Here is a 15027-nt window from a genome sequence, read left to right on the forward strand (position 1 = left end):
GAAGAGAAAGCTAGTACCTAAATAAAGTAAATAAATACCTTCTCCCTTAAGGTGAGAGAAGAAGCATACTGGGTTTGTTGCAGCACTTCATTTCTAGAGCACTGTGAGTTCTTAATGGTTGTGTTTCTGTCAGAGTCTTTGTTCTAACTATGGTAGCTGATGGGTGGTAAGCTAGAAAAAACCTACTTGAATCCTGTTGTGAGGATAAAAGCTTCAGTATAGCTTTCTGCACAGGCTAAGTATGATTAAACACAATCATGGAGCTGAAATGATGTAAGTTCGCAGTGAACAAAAAGACTTTCCTGGTAATCTAAAATTAAGATGGGCTGAAGACCTGTGTGCATATGTGTTTTTCTTAATCTCTAAACCTGATCTTTTCTTGTTTTAGCATGCTCCAAATAAAAGCAGGGCTGATTCTGCAGTGACAATTAGCTTGTGACTAGCTGAAGACCTCGTAATGCCTATACTTACTAACACTGTGGAGAGTGTTCTTCAAGGATTCTTAAACATCAAAAGGCACCTTGTCATCAGACATTAAACTGGTTAGCTGGTAATAATTAACTTATTATTTTATTTTACAAGTTATCACCACTGAAAACTACTGCCTACCTCCATATAGAGAGACTGTATTTGAAAATAAGTTGTCAGTCCATCCGGTAACTTGGACATTCTCTACCCTGGCAAATATGTGTTATCTCCTTCTTTAAGTGTTGCGAAGTCCCTCATAGAATGTTGGGTTTGAACTCTGGCAAATGTGCCTGTTATGTTAAAAGTGATTCATAAAGTTTATAAAAGAAGTGGCATGTGAAGTGCATTGAGGCACTTGCACTCATTGCAATTCATCCAGATCACAGTATTTGCTTTCTTTAGTTAACAGGTAAGTAGCAGAATTTTTGCCTCTGTTTCTTAAGATACTTTCTTTGTGCAATTTAAAGTGCAGTATTAGAAGTTTGCCAGAGACCAAGCCTAGTCTGACTGAGAAAATAACATAAGCAAACCTTTGTTATTCTCTTTTCTTCAATTTAAACTTGCCTTTTGGAGGCCTCAGAAGGTAGAGGAGGGTGTTTGATCAGCTGTTGATGTGACCTAAATACTAACTGTGCAGAATTCTTCTTGGGATTGGCACAGAATAGCTCACTTCAGTGCAGTTCACATTTTTTGTTGGAAATACTGGCTTCACAGTATCACACAGTATCACAGTATGCTAGAGATTGGAAGGGACCTCGAAAGATCATCTAGTCCAATCCCCCTGCTGGAGCAGGAACACCTAGATAAGGTTACACAGGAATGTGTCCAGGCGGGTTTTGAATGTCTCCAGGGAAGGAGACTCCACAACCTCCCTGGGCTTCCTGGGTTCTCCTTGGTGACTGCTGCCTGGCAGAGCAGTGAAGTGTTAGTTTTCCAGTTAAGCACTTGGGTAAGATAATGATGAATGCTGGTCAGGACACAAGTAAAAGCTTTGAAAGATAAGAACTTAAGGTGAGCTTGCTAAGAAACACATCAAATGCTTACCTACTTAGTGTGCTTTTGGTAATCAATAAAAAGTACTACTCTGCCCTCAAACAGAAGTTAACAGAGCAGAGCTGACTGTTGATTAGGGAAAAAAAAAAAAAGTGGATGTTTGCTAACCTGTGTACTTGGAAGCCCTTGTGATCAGTGTGTTCTGTTCTTCAAGTGAAATGAGCTGCTGCTTAAGGGAGCAAGATGCACATAAGGACAGATTGTGTGATCAGAAGTGGTGACCTGTAGTGGTATAAAATATTCACAGCATGACCTCTTTCTGTTCCTTAATGTTTTGTTTTCAGTCTGTTTCTGACTGAAGAAGTAGTAAGTAAGCACTCCAGCACTTCTTTTGACATCCAGCTGCATAGTTTACTCATACAGTAGGCAGTCATCTAGTCATAAGGAAATAACAGACCTAATTAGCTCAATTTGGTGCAGTAATCCATGAAATTGAATCTCTAAAACTAAACTACCTTACCTCATTTAACCGTAACTGCATCCCCCTATCTACGCTTGACTTTCTGAAGTAAATCTTTCTTGGATCTTGCTCTTTAAACTGAGTTTTACAATATTAGATAGTAGCTGGTAGCTGTTACTGTTGTCTTATGGTAATTTTGAGCTTTGATTATATTTACCCTTTTTGAGAATGATTTGTATTTTATTTTCAAGTCTCCTCACACATGAATATTTAACTTAACCTGAAAGCATATCACAGACAGTGATTTAAACATTGTTTAAAGCTTAAACCTTTCTACTTTGAAAAAAATTTATACAGTGGAGCTGTTAAGAGCCTCAGATTGTATGTCTCACTGCACTGTTGCCTCAGATACAGTTATGAACATTGCGTTTTAATAGTTTTTTAAAAAAAAAATAATCTGTGAACCGATTTTGAGAGAGTCCAGTGTCTTCAGAACTCAAAAAAACATGATCAGAAGACAACACATAATGCTGTTTAGTCAACAGAAGGTCCGTGCCTTTAAATGCATAAGAGACAGCAGCAAGGAGCAGATTGGCTTAAGTCCTGCAGGTGGCTGCTGGAAATGCAGGTTAAGCTTCCCTGTGCTTTTCTTTTCAGTACTGATTTCTTCCTGCTCGTGCATTGCCCCTTGTGGTGTGCTGGCATGCTTTTTTTTTTCGTATGTCTACATGAGGAACTAATCTGGATGAAAAATAACTGAGGAAAAGCTCTATTAAACCCAGGTCAGTTCTTGCTCTGTGCAGAGTCACTGAGCAGATGGTAACTCTTGTGATGTAAGGAACAGTAGAGGGACAAGCTGTTTACAAAACAGTTTATCTAAAACCTTCAGTGGAGACATCTGCAGCTTTAGTCTACTGTTCCATCCCCAGCGTTTTTCCTTTTTCCCATACAGAACAATAATTCCCCTCTCCCATCTCAGTCCTTTGCTTTTTTTTATGATTTTGTAGAATTAAGGTGGGGGGGAATGGTGGGTGTTTCTTCTGAAATTTTTACCTACTTAAAAAAAAACATAGTTGATGGTGCTGCTGGTTTCAGATTGTTAAGACGTATAATTCTTTAAATAATATATTCAGAACAAAGGCAGTTTGCTAAAACACATGGTTTCTACAGACTTCTTTTGGTCAGGGAAACAAGCAGCTATTTAATAAAAACTTATCAGTAGAGCTTTTTCACAGCTCTATACCATTCCGTGTTTAATGTAATTATTTGGGTTGGCCATAGGCAAATCTAGGGAGCACAAAATAAAACTTGATCTTGCTGCTGAAAGAGGATTTGAAACCATGTAAGAAACCAGGAAGCTTTTACAGTTATTTGGTGATGCAGATATATGGGTTCTGGACAGAGAGGTTCAAGAGAGGTAAGGAGCTTCTGCTTATCCCCTGTTGGGGCTGAAGGTCATTTTGGTGTGTTTTGGGGTGTTTGTTGGGTTTTTTGTTTCACTTTGTTTTTCTTGAAAAAGCTGAAAACCTGTAAAATACTTCATGAAAAGAGTAATGAAATTACAGGAATAATATCATAGTTGTTCAAATTGATGTTAGTTGTTCAAGATGCTTTACTAACTCAAATGGAACCATTTTAGTTCAAAACTGTAGATTGTCACATTATTGGCTCAATAGACTTGAGGTATTGCGATAGTTTTCTGAGCTCTCTGTAGAAATGATTGAATCTGTATTAAATATGTGTAAATATTTGCATATGATTTCAGTTCTACAATTCTTTGCATTGAGTTCTTTCATTTTCAGAGAAGACAGTGAACCAACAGTGTACAGTGGATATTCATCCTTCTAATCTACCTGTTCAGCATTACAATCTAATAATACATATATGTTTAATTCAAAATTTTTCTTGTTCCACTTAAGAGTGCAAAATAATGGATAATATCTAGATTTTCTTAAGTGCAAGATAAAGATAAATGAAATAGTTACTTTCCTCAATATATTTTTCTGAAATATGATTTTTTTTTTTAATTAAAGCTTCTGATGTCATTGATAAACCTGAATGAAAGTTGTTTCAGAGACATCTTTAATTTCTTAGTGATATATGTTCGATTCCTTCATTGACAATTTGGGGTTTCCTTAAAAAAAAAAAATAAATTGCTGATCTTAAAAATGCTCAAAATTCTGATTGCAGTAAATTGGGAGCTTAACTTGCAGATCTGTAGCTCCTCAGTGTTTTGTGTAGGTAATTAGGAGTGCAGCAGATGGAGTCACAGATTTTTGCCAGGACCTTGTTGTGGGTTGATGATTGTTTTGCTTTGGAGACCTGTTTTGGTGAAGAAACAAGCAGAAAGCTAACTTCGTTCTCTCTCTAAAGTATATGACTTTATCGTTCTAGCTCTTAGCTTCCTGTAGGATGAGAATGTGTGCCAGTACGAAGTGCTGTGGCTGGAGAGTCATGAGGGGCCTGTGATGACCACCCCTTTTGGTCTGCACATTAATTGTAGCTTAGGTTGTACCACTCAGGTACAACCTGTGTAATAAATCGTAGAATTACAGACTGGTTTGGGCTGGAAGGGACCTTAAAGCTCATCCAGTTCCACCCCCCTGCCATGGCCAGGGACACCTTCCACTAAACCAGGTTGCTCCAAACCCCATTCAGCCTGGCCTTGAACACTGCCAGGGATGGGGCAGCCACAGCTTCTCTGGGCAACCTGTGCCAGGGCCTCACCACCTTCAGAGGGAAGAACTTCTGCCTAAAATCTCATCTCAATCTCCCCTCTGTTAGGTTAAAGCTATTCCTCTTTGTCCTGTCCCTACAGGCCCTTGTCTAAAGCCTCTCTAAAGCTTTCTTGTAGCCCCTTTAGGTACTGGAAGCTGCTGGAAGGTCTCCCTGGAGCCTTCTTTTATCCAGGCTGTACAAGCCCAGCTCTCTCAGCCTGTCTCCATAGGGAGATTATCTGCAAAGAATAAAAATCAGCCTTATGTATTTCTTGATACGTATGTTTCTTGTAATTCTGAAGTATTTTAAGTTTTTTATGTCTGTTCGACTAAATTTTTACTCTATTTTGTTGCTGTTCATAAATAAACACATAAGGATCGGATCTGTTCTGTAATGTCTCTTTGATGTGCAGATAGATTCCACAACTCATTAAAGTTGTAGGTATGCCTTTTATTCAGCGCTGAGGCTCACAGGGGATAACTCCTCCAAAAGCATGCACACCTCAGCGTTGTTTCCCCTTTACATTTATCCTTTAAAGTTATACGTATGCATGAGGTTGTATAACACGCCTATACATATTCATGTCTTATTCCCGCGTCGTATTATAATGAGCTGGGAAGTCCTTTGCAGCTGCGCAGTGCCTCCTGGTGGTCGTGGGCGAGGGTCTCGAGATGAAGTAAATGAGTCTTCCTTGAGCCTGAACTTTTCACCTCTGATTGTTACACGTGCTCCCTGGAGGCTTGGTCTTTGTCCAAAGCGCAGTGCCAGTTTCAGCAGGCCTAGGCGTCCAAAGGACTGGAATCAAGTCACGGTCCCTACTTCTTAACAATAACTATGTCCTTATATCTAGTTCTAGCATACACAGAGGTGTCCAAAGGGCGGGAATCAAGACATGGTCCCTACTTCTTGACGATAACTATGTCCTTATATCTTGTCCTAGCATAATCATGAGTGAGCAGTGATATTGTTAAGCAAGCGTCCTGATCTATCCCCTTGTACATTGCAAGTAAGACAAGCATGCGCAAGCAGTAACATTGTTAAGTAAGTGGTTTGACCTATCCCCTTGTACATTGCAAATATCATGTAGGATAAGCATGAGCAAGCAGTTACATTGTTAAGCAAGTGGCTTAACCCTAACCCCCCTGTACATTTGTTAACCCTTTGCATCATCTTAATGGATCACCAGAAGCTGTTAACCTTGTAGACTTTTAATTGGAATAACTTCTGTTTCAAATTATAATCTCTCATTTGCAGGAGGTCATGAAATGAGATTATTTTATGAGCAAGAACCATATTCAAGCGAGTGTAAGAGAAATGGCATTAAGTACATACTTGTTGCTGTTTGCTCATTAGGTGGCTGTGTAAGATGATTTATGGTGCAGCATGCTGAAGACCTTTGGAGTGACTAACTCATGGCCATGTAGATAATGCAGTAGTATATTCAGACTTTATTTTTTGCTTATATAAGGTCACATAATACTGCATCATGTGGTGATGCATGCTAGTTGTTTCATCTTTCTTACCCTTTGAAAGTCTATTAGAACTATGATTCTGTGTTAGCTTAAAGTACTCTTATACGTGTATTAATAGGGTAGTAAGTGAATGCACCTGATCTGAACCATTACGTTAGAGGAGACCTTACACCTCATTGGAGGAAGTAAGGCAGAGAATCTGGATCTGTAGCTACAGGGTGGCATAAGAGGTATGAGAGAATTTAAGTGTTTTGGCTCTAAGCTTTGAGAAGAAACAGTACTAGGTGGTCAGAGTACATTGAATGGGGTGGAGTGTGAAGTCAGCCAATGCAGAGAGTAAGTGCACTGATTGGACAGGTGAGACTGACTGGTCTGTAGTTCCCTGTATCTTCTATTTTCCCCTTCTTGAAAATGGGTGTTATATTTCCCTTTTTCCAGTCATCGTGAATTTCACCTGACTGCCATGATTTTTCAATTATGATGGACAGTGGCTTAGCAACTTCATTCGCCAGCTTAATTAAGAAATGTCTAAGATTATATAGGCATCATTTAAACAGTTCACTTGTGCTTCAAGGGGGATAATGGCCTTTTGGGGGGCTTTGCATGTGAACTGTATGGCATAAAACGTGGGGAGTCAAACTAGCAAATCCTAGTATCCCTTCTGGTGCTGAACTTTCTGACATCATAATGCCATAGTATGTGCATTCGGCTGCATTTTGCTTTAGTAAGACACCCTCGATGTCGTAATTCAGGGTGAACTTTTGAGTGTATTGTGCATAGTGTAGTGTAGAATGTATTCAGTGTACACGGAGGCTGACAGCCTGTAGCCCTGTTTGTACTTGCATTTTGTTCACATGGAGCGAGGTGAACGTGTTATTAAAAAGGGAAAAGAATACTTCATAGAGGTTGTCTTCAATAATAATACTTTGTAAACAGCAAAGTGTTGTGGATGAAAGACCACAACAGTCTCTCTGTTTCTCTTTCTAGGTTTAAGAAGGCTAAGACTTCACTAGAACTGTGTCTAGAATGGACAGTTACTTTAAAGCTGCTGTTTGTGACTTGGACAAACTACTCGATGAATTTGAACAGAATGAAGGTTAGTTCCTGCACTGCCTTGTTTTCCGGTAGAGTGATTTTGGTCAGATGACTGTTACCATGGAGTTTGAAAGTAGCCTAAGCCAAGTGAAAGCTTGTATTCATCAGAAGATGGAATTTAGAGAGAATACACTATGAGAGAGAGGAGTTTTACACACTTTGTTTTTTATTTCTTTTTGCTTTAAACAGATGAATATGACTGCAACAGAACACCCCAAAATCCATATGGCTCAAAACACCATTCGCTGTCTTCGGTTCTGGATTGCTTACAACTTGTACACCCAACACCAAAACTGCAAGAGAATGCTAACAGTTGTACTTCATCAGAACAGGTCTCTCTAGCTAGCCACCTTGGAGCACCTGAAGTGCTTCCAAGTTACTCACCACAGAACGAGCAACAGAATGTTTCTGGACCTGATCTTTTGTCCACTGTGGACAGCAGTTCCTTAAATGAAATTCAGGCTTCAAACCTGGGAAGTTGCAGTGTACCTGTGTGTGATCTGGTTAATGACACAGGTAACTTAATCCACTCAGTGGCTGCTCAGGAAGATACTCAAAAGTTGCAGCCAGATGACTTCCAGTACAGTGAAAGCTTGATTGGCTTTGATGTATCTTGCACACGTGTTTCTACTTGTGTGTCATCAGCTGGTGTTAGCGGTGTTTTAGGTACAGAGCGGAGTGATGGGAGCTCAACACTACAGGAATCGGGACATCTTAAAACTGAGGAGGTTAATAATTTAGCTTTAAAATCAGTTAGTTATGCTGCAGCAAAGATCTCAATTCCATGTGACGAGCAACCCAGGACAGAATCTGTAAAGTGCAGCAAAGTATCTGAGCAGCTTGAACAAACTGCTTGCCTTGATACGGTGTGTGTAACATTACAGGGTTCAAATGTGTACAGTCCTGAAGATGAGAAAGCATACGAAAAATTGATTTGTGAGCCACGAGATGAAAGCACAGGTTCTGCAGCCAGCGAAGAGACGTATGGAAGAGATGCTACAGAAAAGGTTGACTCAAAGGATGAGACCAGTATTGAATCCATGCCTTCAGATCTGGCCGGGAGGCCTCAGTTGCACAAAAGCCATGCAGCATTACCTGTAAATGGTGTTTTACCAGGCTCCTCATTTGGAACAGGAGCTAAAGTAGAACTGGAAAAGAAAATCATAGAAGAGAATGTAGGTACTAAAGAACTTAATAACAATGAAATACTAAAGAGTGTTACAACTTCATGTATTTCAGTTGAGGACATCCAGGCTTCGCTGTTGTGTTTTCCACTTCCTGTATCTATATGTGGTTCTTTAGTTGTAACAGACAAAAATGTTACTCCCTTACCTCAAAATGTGGCTGAGGTTATTAGTGGTACTTTAGCTGTTCATGCTGGAATGTCTAAAATTGATCTCTGTGGTAGGGAATCCTGTGAAAACACTGACTTGAGTGAACCAGAAGTATATTCAGATAAAATCCATGAAAGTATTGTGAAAAAAAGTACAGATGTAGAGAGGTGTAATAATGAAAATGTAATTGATGACAGTGATTCTCAGCAAATTGAAGCTTTTGCTGCTGCCTTCCTAGACTGTGAAGCTGAGCTATATGGTGTTGGTGTAGACTCTTATTACAGTGAAAGTCTGAGCCCAGTTATGTCTGACTTTACTGTGGAGGAGAAAGTTATTAAAAGCAGTACTCTAATACGCGATGCTGAGCTTGATGATTTCTCGTATGGACAAAGTCTTCAATCCAGTGTGTTGAAGTCTTCAGATGATGATAGTAACTTAATGGAAGCTGATGCAGATGAAGGGAATTTAATAAATGTGAACCACCTGGATTTCACAGAGCTCACTGAAGAACACATACAAGCAAAACTGGAAGACATAACAAGCGTTAGTGATAATCTTGAAATATCTCTTACTGCCAGTGAATCGGAATCTGCAACAGAAGAGAGTGTGTCTGGTAGTCGGGACATGATTGAGAGCAGTAGTGAAGCACTAGTTCCTAGTGTTCATGCTGAAGGTGCAAGACCAAAGCAGTTGCTTGGCCTTTCCCACAAAGCTGTTTGTCAAAGACAACAGAAAATAACAGATGTACTTGAGAGGGAGAATCAGGAAGCCAGTTCTGTTATCCCAGAAGCTCCCCTCTCAGGCACCAGCCAGCAGGTTGGTAAAAATCCTTACCCTGAGCACTCCGGGAAAAGCTGCTCTGAAGCTGAAGGAAACCAAACATCTGAAAATGTGAAATCACTTAAAATACCTGCAGTTCTGTCCTGGAAACAACCATTGTGGGTTCCTGATTCAGAGGCACCTAACTGCATGAACTGCCAAGTCAAGTTCACCTTTACAAAAAGACGGCACCACTGTCGTGCATGTGGAAAGGTGAGTTAACTAGAGAGGGGCCCTGTGATGCTGAAAGCAAATTAATCCTGATTTAGGAATAACCAAAGTACAGAAGGGCAAGAATATTGAAAGGTCTTTTTCTAGGCTTAAAGTATTTAAAAAAAAAAAATTTATATAGGTATATGTCTCTATATATCTTCACAGAAACTTAAAGACTGTTGGAAAAGACTGATAATTAGTAAATGCATGACATTACATAAAAAGTAATTAAGTTCTTGTTGTATCTTCCATTCCTGACTGGATTGATATCTTTGTATAGAATAAGAAAGGTGGGACAGTGGTCTCCTTCTTAGTAGTCGTCGTGAATTGGCTTTTTACACAGCTTTTAAGTTGAACTTAAGTATTAAAGCTTAAAAAAAAATGAGGTGGTGATGATGACAATTTTAATTTGGGTAAGTGGTTATACCAGCTGTAAAACATTGTCCATAAACTGGAAAGATTGCATTTTTTCAGGAGCTGTAACAGCAGTACCAAGGCAAAGGATTTATAGCCTAAATCTGTCCTCCCATGTTTTTAGAAGTATAATTTTCTAGGGGAGTCATCTTGGGGAGGGGAAAAGTGTGCTACTTTGACGGCATGAATGGTACTCACCAGTTCAGCAAGTAATCTGTAAAATTTTTTTCAGACTGTGGTCTTCTGCAGTGAGTGGATAACACCAAAGCTTATTCTTAATCCAGAATTCTGTTGTGAGCTGCTGTGGTTTATGCTTGTGCTAGTGCATAAATGGAAATACTAAAATACTAGTGAACTTATTTTTTAGTCATCCTTTATCCATAAAGTAAGCTTTATGGATAAGGATGTAAAGTAGAGACTAATACCAATACTTACTAACTTTTTGCATCCCCAAAGTTGAGAGGGTTGGCTGTTTTTCCCCAGGATGCCTCTTCTAGCAGTGTGTATTCAAAGCTTAGTGAACTAAAATGTAGGTCTGAATTTGGCTGCTAAGAAAATTAAGAACTTGACATTGTGATAGCCTAATAGTCATTGAACTTAGCCGTTTGGCAGAATATGAAGCTTTGTAACAGTTTAAAGCACAGTTCTTCAGTGTGTTTCATTTTACCCATAAGACTGTCTTGAAGTTCCTTTTTGCATTTGCTGTGAAATTCTTGCACCTTGTTTAGAGAGAGGTATAAAAGCACCTCTTTGCACAGTCCTATTTACAGTCACCAGCTGTTAGTGGTGTTGATCTTGTGTGTTAACAGAGGGGGGTTTGGCAGAATAGTTTAGGAGGGGCCTCACCATGCGTGTTCATTGGGAGAACGAGTGAAGGCAATACGGGTTATCTGAACTTTACAGATACTGAGTGCTATGCAGTTGCAATTGCCATAGGTTTTTGAATGTGCAAGTAGCTTAACTTTCTGTCTTGTAAGACTCTGTGTCTCTTTAATAGTAGCTTTTTGTTTTAAAACAACAGCTGAAACCTAAAACATTTCCTTGTGGACCTGTTGTGGGTTGTGGTGTTTTCAGCCACTTGGAAATAAGGAGAAACAGATAAGAATTCACTGTCATCCTTTTCTTCCTTATTCTGGAAGACAGCTGTAGTTTTCACATGATCCTGCAGCTTTTTCTATCAATGAAAATGGCAACACTTGTGAATTCTGGCTTCTGTGCTGGAGGGAAGTATCAGGTTAGTGGTCTCTGCTTTCCCTCCCATCTGCAGCACTTGTGAGGTGAGACAACTTCACAGTTTCTTTGTTGAGGTGTTTATCTCTTGTTGTGGTACCCTTCTTCTTCCTAGCTCAACCAGGATCAATTTCTTTGCTCAGCAGCCTCAACTTCATCTTATTTTCCCTGTTGCATTACCTGTCCCTTTAGTTTGTCTTTGCTTCTTGTTTCCTCTGCGTTAAGATTAAGCTGTTGGTTCCAGTGGCATGAAATTTAAGAGGATACCTATTTTGAAGGATAGTAAGGCTTAGCATTTGAAGCCCTAAAGTGTATTATAACTCTTTAGCAATTAATCTTCACAAGTTACATTCTTGAGATCTTTACTGAGCATATGCATTTTCAGTTGGGTAACACTGTAACACTAACGCAGAAGCAATTGGAATAGTTTCTTTCTCGTGCTACACTGATCACTGTCCTTACAGTGACTTTCCCTACTTGAAGGAGTTCACCTGTAATAATTTTATTTCAACCATCACTGCTGTTTGGTTGGTTTTGATTTTGGGTTTGTTTTTTTTTTTTAATCCACTTTCTTCTCCTGAAGATAATTAGGAGTAGCATGAGACTAACCGTTCTTTCCACCTGCTTAACTCTGTCAGAGGTAGAAGGCTTCTGTCAGAGCAGGGTTTCAAAAGATTCCTTTTGTAAAGGCTAAATCTGACTCTAGAGTCTGCATATAGCTAAAAATGGCAGGACTCTTTAAAAATCTGCAAATCACCCTGAAAGAACATAAAGGAAAAGCGAGAAAAGCATCAGATAGTTATGGGAACTCTTGTAGGAAGCAGTTCCAGTAAATTCTTTGAACGGCATTGTGCAGGTGTAGTCCAGGCTAAAGAGATGCATTTTTTTCTCCCATTCCTAGTTAAAACCAGGATATATATACTGTTGGTGTAGAAGAGCATATTCTGTTCTTTCAAATCAGTCTTCAACAAGCTTTTAAAATACTTTGATGGGAGTGACTAACATAAAGGCAACTATGCTTATTCTTTCTAACAAAACTGGGGAGCCTACTTAGACAACATAATTCCTGAACCAGAGTTGGTAAATATGTTGGGATGCAGTGAGGTCTGGATTAGACAGTTGTCTGTGATGTAGAAGGATTTCCTGGCAAACTTGTTATGGAGAGACTGCAAGATCAGTGGACAAAGAATGGATCTTTGCAGGTATGAGACTGGATTGTTTTAACCATCATCTGAACCCTAATGAAAGATTTCAACAGCTACCTTTAGAGGTAATACTAAAGCAGTAAAACAAATCTGACCCAATTCTGGGGTTGAGTCTGTCTTTCTGTCACTGTTGTTTCGTGTAAAATAGTTACAAGATTAACAGAAGTATGAGTGAAGTTCAGAATAGGTGGTGCACCCTGAATCCTTTTCATCATTCTAGATAAGAATATACATTCAATATCACTTATGTCATCCTTGTTGCTGCTGTTTGTTGTGTACATGCTATGGGTTTTAGTCTGGATATTTTTTTTTTTTTTTTTACATTTCTGCATGAGAAATTAAGATGGAAGTAATATTAGGCTGCAGAGGGTTTAGAATCAAGCAAGCGTATTTCTTTGAAGTATTCTGATTGCTGTGCAGTTGTGTATCAGCTGCTTCCAGCTATGATCTCAAAAAAAAAAAAAATTAAAATATCCATTTTTAGCTGTTTTGTGGTTGGCACATGGTCTTACGTGTTTAGATCCACTCACACCAAGAAACTTTAGATTCTGCTCCATTTCACAGCTGAGAGAGTGTTGCCAAGAGCTGGGTGCTTGGCTGTGTAATGTGGGTGTGATTGGTTTGAAGGAAGGTTGGTTTATAGGCATCTAAGGATTGCTTTCGTCCAAAAGAAGTAACAAGGAAATTTCAGCAGTGATGATAGAGATAGCTTGTGGTGCAGTTCAGGGCAATGGGACTGGAAGAACCCTTCACAAAAGCAGAGTTAGCAGACTTTGTCGTTTGGCCCAAAATGTGGAGCTTTTCTGATTCTTAATCACAGACTGGTTTGGACTGGAAAGGACCTTAAAGCTCATCCAGTTCCAGCCCCCGGGCAGGGATACCTTTCACTTGACATGTCCAGCCTGGCCTTGAGCACTGCCAGGGGTGGGGAAGCCACAGCTTCCTTGGGCAACCTGTGCCAACGCCTCACCATTTTCTGTGAGAATGGGAGGAACTTTTTTCCTAAAATCCCATCTCAGTCTCCCCTCTGTCAGGTTAAAGCCATTCCTCCCTGTCCTGTTCCTGCAGGCCCTTGTCAAAAGCCCCTCTCCAGCTTTCTTGTAACCCCTTTAGGCACTGGAAGCTCTAAGATCTCCTTGGAGCCTTCTCTTCTCCAGGCTGAACCAGCCCAGCTCTCAGCCTGTCTCCAGAGCAGAGCAGCTCCAGCTCTCAGAGCACCTCCCTGGCCTCCTCTGGACTCACTCCAACAGCTCCATGGCCCTCTTGTGTTGGGGGCCCCAGAGCTGAATGTGCTGAAAGACTTTTTAGGCTACTGCTTTCCCTTATCCTCAAACAGAAACGTATTGTAAGGTACACATAATAAAGCTATTTTTATGCTGCCATACTTCAAAAAATGTGTGTGCATGCTTATATAATGCAGTCCTTCTTAGTAAGAGGAGTAAATAACAACAGGAACTTAATTTAGGAGATAATGTGATTTTTGTCTGTAATATTTAATTCAGTCTTTTTCTGGTTTAGGTTTTTTGTGGTGCCTGTTGCAGACGAAAATGCAAATTACAGTACACGGAGAAGGAAGCAAGAGTGTGTACTGGCTGCTATAATGACATTAGTAAAGGTAAAAAGGTTTTTTGAGTAATTGCAGTAATCATTAAAGAAGAACAGGTACAGCTAGCATCACTTTAACCTTCATTCTTTTTTAAGAGCTTCTGTTACTTTAATTGGTGCATGTTTTCCTCTTTCTGAGATGGATGGAGGAAGAGCACAGTTGTACGTCTTAATTGGATTTCAGTTCTTGCGTTAAACTTTGAGTAGCAATCTGGTTATTTTTTATTAAAAAACAAAATAACAACAGCAAAACCAGCAACCCCCCCGCCCCCCGAAACCAACAAAAACAAAAAAAAACCAAACCCCAAAAAACAAAAACCACAAAAAAACCCAAAAACAAACAAAAAACCACAACAGGTTTGAACTCCAAAAGCCTAAGCATAAAGTTATGCTGTTGGGTCATCTGTGGCAGAAATCTAGCAAAAAGTGATCCTCCCACCACAGTAGCGTTCTGTGTGTTTAAAGGCCATACCCCTGCTTGTTTTCACATGTCATTTGCCCATTTTATGTAGCTTTTTGTCCTGATATTTTCACAAGTCATAACAGTATTACAAGAATTGAATCATAACTTTTCTTAACTGAAAGCTAAGCAGGGATGCTTGTGGAAACAGGGAAAATTGAGGTCTGGATCATTAATACTTAAACAGCAACTTGAAAGCGTACCAGATTTTTTATATGCCACGTGAATAGTTTGACTTGGTAAATGTGATATATGTATTTGCACCAAGGTGCAGGGATCGCATGATTCAGTGTTGCCACTGCAGCAGCAGCAGCAACATGTGCAAGGAGGTCTGTTTGTATCTTAGAAATTAATTAGGCAAATGTGCAGGTAGAAAATCATGAATTTCCGTCTGTACAATAGCTTGAGTGTTCATTTTCCTTAATTAGCTCTCAAATTGTGCACTGCTTTTGCAAAAAAAAACTACCCAAAACAAACCAAAAACCAAACAAACCAAAAAATAAAAAAATGAAACCCACCCATAATACTGCATTGCATACAA

General features: G+C 39.5%; 1 protein-coding gene across 1 annotated transcript in view; it reads left to right on the top strand.

Moving 5' to 3' along the window:
* The first annotated feature begins 2508 nt into the window (after positions 1-2508).
* Positions 2509-15027, top strand: part of ZFYVE16 (zinc finger FYVE-type containing 16) — a 28006-nt gene continuing 15487 nt past the window's right edge. Inside the window, 5 exon segments of the mRNA XM_057398693.1 lie at positions 2509-2703; positions 3203-3338; positions 7099-7207; positions 7396-9572; positions 13940-14036. Coding sequence (XP_057254676.1) covers positions 7138-7207; positions 7396-9572; positions 13940-14036 — 2344 coding nt within the window. The 5' untranslated portion in view covers positions 2509-2703; positions 3203-3338; positions 7099-7137.

Source organism: Pezoporus wallicus, unplaced genomic scaffold (genome assembly GCF_028554395.1).
Source record: "Pezoporus wallicus isolate ANWC-B61680 ecotype Strahan unplaced genomic scaffold, APGP_CSIRO_Pwel_v1 contig_1387, whole genome shotgun sequence".
NCBI lineage: Eukaryota > Metazoa > Chordata > Aves > Psittaciformes > Psittacidae > Pezoporus > Pezoporus wallicus.